The sequence below is a fragment of the Olea europaea genome, chromosome 21 (genome assembly GCF_002742605.1).
Source record: "Olea europaea var. sylvestris chromosome 21, O_europaea_v1, whole genome shotgun sequence".
In the NCBI taxonomy this organism is placed as follows: domain Eukaryota; kingdom Viridiplantae; phylum Streptophyta; class Magnoliopsida; order Lamiales; family Oleaceae; genus Olea; species Olea europaea.
The window spans coordinates 697,271-702,728 of record NC_036257.1 but is presented as its reverse complement, the minus strand read 5'-3'; the positions used below and the strand labels follow the sequence as shown (position 1 = coordinate 702,728).

General features: G+C 37.3%; 1 protein-coding gene across 1 annotated transcript; it reads right to left on the bottom strand.

Annotated features, from left to right (window-relative positions):
- Window positions 1–575: 575 nt before the first annotated feature.
- Window positions 576–3,584, bottom strand: LOC111371016 (GBF-interacting protein 1-like). The gene is made up of 4 exons (XM_022992946.1): window positions 3,486–3,584; window positions 3,325–3,443; window positions 1,526–2,039; window positions 576–1,017 (listed from the first exon to the last, which is right to left on the bottom strand). Exons 1-4 carry the CDS (start codon window positions 3,582–3,584, stop codon window positions 733–735), a joined length of 1,017 nt encoding a protein of 338 aa, XP_022848714.1. The 3' UTR covers window positions 576–732.
- Window positions 3,585–5,458: the final 1,874 nt, after the last annotated feature.

Sequence of the window (5,458 nt, the reverse complement as noted above, 5' to 3'; positions counted from 1 at the left end):
ATTTTAAACTTTAGTTAACAATCTAAGACATTTTGAAACGAACGATATGATCCCCACGCAAGGATATCACAGCACAAATCGAAGAGATGAAGTGTGTTTCTTTATATTGACATTTAACAAATAAACCTTCAAAAATGATGTAATAATACACAAATCTCAAGCCAGAACGCTTATTAGTCTCTCTCTCTCTCTCTCTCTCTCTCTCAAACAAATATCGAAAAAAATTATTTTTTTAATATTGTTTAGCTCTTTTGGTGGAGACTCATTTAAATTCATTTTTCTCTAAACTCATTTTCAATCAAAAAAAGAAAAAAAAATTACTTTTCATAAATCTTTTCTCAACAAATTTACACGAATGCAAAAAATGTTTGAACCTGAATCAGAAATCCCTTAATGGTACCTATTTGGTTCCAAACTACAGAAAATAAGAAAAAGAAAATTAATAATTTAACCATCCCATGCTCTAAAAATCAAGCCGAAACCTATAGAAAGACTCCCCGGTTATGTCAAGGAAAAACAAACCATCTATCAGAAGCATGAAATTGATGGCTAGCTAGCATGGTCTGGCCTTAATCGACTAAAAAGATGTCACAATATATTGGCTCCTTCCATAAATTTACACTTGGGTCCGGCACTTGTTTCTTCAAATCAAAACTTGTTTGACGTCACATTAGACGATTCAAGATTGGAACTCTAAAATGTAATTGATTTTCAAAAGAAACGTCTCCTCATTCAGTAGTTACTAGACCAGTTGAGTTGAGTATGCTGTGGTTGCTGATAAACACTAGTTGGAGGTCCAACCATATCGACAGGACTTGTAATGGTTTGAGATTGTTGCAGAAGATGGTGAACAGTTGCTGCTGCCTGTGAAGGGTGGTACATACCTGCAAATGTGCCGTGGCCAGGCTGCGTTGGAGTGAAAGGAAGCTGACTCTGAGGAAGATTGTAAAACGAACTAGCCTGTAAGGAAGAAATATCCTGACTGGGAGTTGTAAACCATACGCCTGAACCCTCACTCTGCAGAGAAGCAAATTCGCAACATTAGTGTACTCACCCAATGCATCATCAGACAAGAATCAGAGGATAATACTTTTTTCTCTCAAAACAACGAAACTTAATAAAAGGTTATGCCCTGTTTCTTACAATTTCTTCACTTTGATATACCTTCTTTGTTGGAAATGGACAAGTAATTTACTAGGAGATTTTTTATCTTTCTTCACTCTCTTTTCTTTATATAGAGTCCATAGGGGGACTCGAGCAAGTCATAAATCGAAGTACAAGATTATAAGCCGATGTTCTTACCTTAGAATACTGTTAAGAGTTTCATAGTTATAACTTTCTTAACATAATTCCAGGACTACAACCTATGTGTACCCTCTGATGGCAGGAAGTTATTCAAGATTGATTCTAACATTATCTAGGAAGTAAAGCTACCTCAATGTTTTTCATAACCTCAATAAAACTTAATTCCAAAATGAGTGAAAATTGTCAAAATAGATCATGTGAGATGCACAAAAATACACACCTGTTGACCACTGACATAGAGACTATTTTCTTTAACTTGATGGGCGGCAAGATCCTCATTAGACGTTGAAGTAACAACTGTAGTGGCTGAACTGGAAGTATAGTTGGCCATGGAAAGGCCATATGGCCCGTAACTGCCCGGCACTCCCATGTAGGTTGGGTTTCCTGCATTAGGCCCCTGCTTAAATTGAGAAACTGAATATTTGGCAGTTGCCCCAGGTGGGGTTGGATACATACTTCCAGCCTGAGGTTGCTGAGGTAATGCACCAGTAGCTAAGAATTGATGAACTGCTGCTGGTGGGACATAATATGGAGAGAAATATGGACTATATGGAACGTAGTTTGGAGGATAGTGTGGTAAATGCATCCCAGTTGGTTGCCGGAAAACTGGAAGTGGTTGCTGGGAGCTCTGCATAACTCCAGTAGCTTGAGTCACGAGTGGTGTTGGAGCAGCAGTGGACAAAACCAGAGGGACACCACCCTGCAACCAAAATATTTTAAAATTAGTACGGTACCTTCACCAATCGAATGGAAATTACAAGAAATGATAGCAGCAAGCCCAGGATCACCTCAAGATACATCTATGTCAATGAGAGAACACTAATGAAAATGAAACCAAAATTGTAGAGTTTTTCCACAATATCCATATGAATGCACACTTGGCATGACCCTTTTGGGAGAAAGATTAAAAACAGTCAATATAACATAAGTTCGACAAAGCAATTTTTTCCAAACCGCACTAGTGTAAGAATCAGCAGTGCCATCCACCACAATCAAGCATAATGAGATGCCAAAAAGCATCTATCAAATTTATTCTAACACACAAAGATGCATTTTATAAAGGTTATATTAAACCATCAGTAAACATTTCAACTTTGCCTCCCTCTTTAATTATTAATGAGATAATGTGTCTCAGTGTGAAAGTTATTGTAATTGCACAAAGTAGAAGCATGTGTTTCACTATCAAGATTATAAAGAATCATTTATGTAACTGTTAGGCCACCGATTCATCTCACATATTCTATAAGGGGGAAGAAGAGGATCTCAGAAGTGGAGGGAAAGGGGTAACCAAATTCTGTTTTGGGGGAATATGGGATAACAACTTTCAGTTAGGAGAGTCTATAAATAAGAGGGGTTAGAAGAGTATTGGTCAGGTCATTTTTGGACTAAAAGTCTCGAGAGTCTTGTTTACAGCCTTCTATAGGCTTCACTGTAATTTCATTTTCCTGTAATCGTCTTCGATTCAATAAAATAGTCTGTTCTTTTCATTAGTGTTCTATCAGTAACTTATGTTGGTTCTTCTAAAATTGACAAAATTGATGGGAATTATAGGTCAATTATTAACCATTTAAAATGACGAGATGCTCTTATGTTGGTTATCCTAAAATAGACAAAATTGATAGGAATCATAGATCAACTTGTAGCAACTACATCATAAAGATATTTGATGAGGACATCCATTTGAATAATTTTTGGGTTTTATTATTTTGTACTATTAAATTGGGTTTGTATTTGGGCCTGACCCAAGCCCATAACCTTCATCTATAAGTGGTGTATTGGAGGTGAAGGAAGGCAGACAATGATGGGAAATTAACAGGCTTTACTGCCCTCTCACGTGTTCTTCTCTGTGGTATTTTCTTCTTTCCTTTTTCTTTTCTCCTCCTTCCTCTTCTTCTTCCATGGGACTGCTTCAATATTTATTTGGCCGCAACATCAAAGTGGTATCAGAGCTAAAACCTGGTTTCTTTCATCAACATGTTGTCTAATATTGCCTACTGGAACACCTGCAGACGAACCAACCTGGAAGCTATTGATTTCTTCCTCCGCCAAGATTTTGTGAGAATAAACAAAACCCCATACCCACATACACAGCCCCTGCAACTCCCCAACAGCTTCACCTTACAACTACTACCACCAGCCTAGATACACAATTCCAACAGAAACACATTTTGCGCTACTACACAACCCATACTACCTCCGGCCGATTCTGTACACCACCGCCACCAGTCACAAATCATGCCACCACTACCGCTCATCCCGCTACCAGTCACTGTCACCATAATATTCAACACCTACTGCTATTCACTACCATATCAAAACTAGTTAATTCACAAGAAGCTAAGAAAATTGTGGGACGGAAAGGATCACATATGATTAACCCTATAGAATTTGAGCTTAAACTTGGGGAGGATTCTGTCGTGTTCACAGTGGTTGTCATGGAAATTCCATCAAAATGTCCAATATTGACCCCTAAGGAGGTCCAGCTAATTCTTCAAGAGTTTCGAGTTGTCTTTCCTGAGGACCTTCCTGATCTGCTGCTCCCTTTACGAGATATTCAACATGCTATAGAATTTGAGCTCCTTCATAAAGGATTTATCCGTCAGAGTTTAAGTCCTTGTACGATTCCCGCCCTTTTGACTCCTAAGAAAGATGGCTCTCGAAGGATGTATATTAATAGTCGTGCCATCAATAAGATCATTGTGAAGTACCGTTTTTCAATCCTTAGGCTTGATAATATCTTGGATATGATGGTTGGTGCCATAATATTTTCTAAGATTGATTAAAAGAGTGGGTATTACAAAATTAGGATTTGCTCAGGTGACAAATGGAAGGCTGGCTTTAAAACAAAGGATGGTCTTTACGAATGGTTGGTCATGCCTTTTGGACTAACCAATGCCTCGAGTACTTTCATGAGAGGGATGACACAAGCCCTGCGACCATTCATGGGTAAATTCCTCGTCATTTATTTTGATGACATTCTCGTGTGTTGTAAAACTAGAGACCATCGAGATCATCTTACATAGGTTTGTTCTACCCATCGTGCAACATGTATACTAACGTGTAGAAATGGCAATTTGAACCGTCAAAATTGAAAATCGTGGTTAACCGAACCAATGGTGCAATAGGGTGGATATGATTTTGATTTTAATAAACCAATTCATGGCTGTACGGGTATGCTATTTACGTTGTGGAACCGAAGCCGAACCGATTACCTGCTAAAAAAGAAAAAAAAATCCCCCCATTACATCTACCTGACTCAGCTGGCCAGCGCACTTACCATTAGCTCATAATAATAGCATTAGTATGACAGTATATAAATGCAAACCCTACTCTCCACCAACCATAAACTCACGCACGGCTCCACTGCCTCCATGGTCCAAGTCGTCGTCATCTCCGAAAATTTGTTACATTTGTTAGCCATTCTATTATTGCTGATCATGTAAAAACAGAGTTCAATATTTTTCTAGATGAGCCAGTATTGCCAAGGATGGATGGTTTTTATTTATTGACATGGTGAAAAACAAATTCAATAAAATATCCGACTTTATAGAAGGTTGCAAGAGATTTATTAGCCATTCCAGTATCTATTGTGGCATCCGAATCGGCGTTTAGTACAAGTGGTAGATTTGTGAGTCCATATAGAAATAGGCTTCAGCCGACGACTCTAGAAGCTTTCATGTGTGCTCAGGATTAGCTTTGCACTGATATTCATGGTAGGATTTATTGTTTTATATTTGTTATTTATACACTTCTTTTTATTATTAACTTTTTTCTATTGTGTGTAGAAAATTCTACTCCATCATACTCTAGAACTTGTGCAATGTTTAGCGAGAAGGAAGCTGATAAAGAGGTACATTTTTTTATTTAAATCTTAGTTAAGACCATTCTGAAATAGGTAGTATTGTTATATTCTCTACTTAAATTTCTTATTTACTATATAAAAATCAACTTTGAGTGTTGGTCTATTCTAGTAAAGACTTGTGGGGAAGAATGAATCAAGTAACTTTGATGCACAACGATTAAGAATGAAGGGAAAGTTTAGTATTGTTATATTTATAATATTGTTTGTTAAATTTGTATTTTGCAATTGAAAATTGGGATAATGTTTGCATTTTCGTTTGGAATATTGTGTTTTTGTTTTCATCGACTTTTT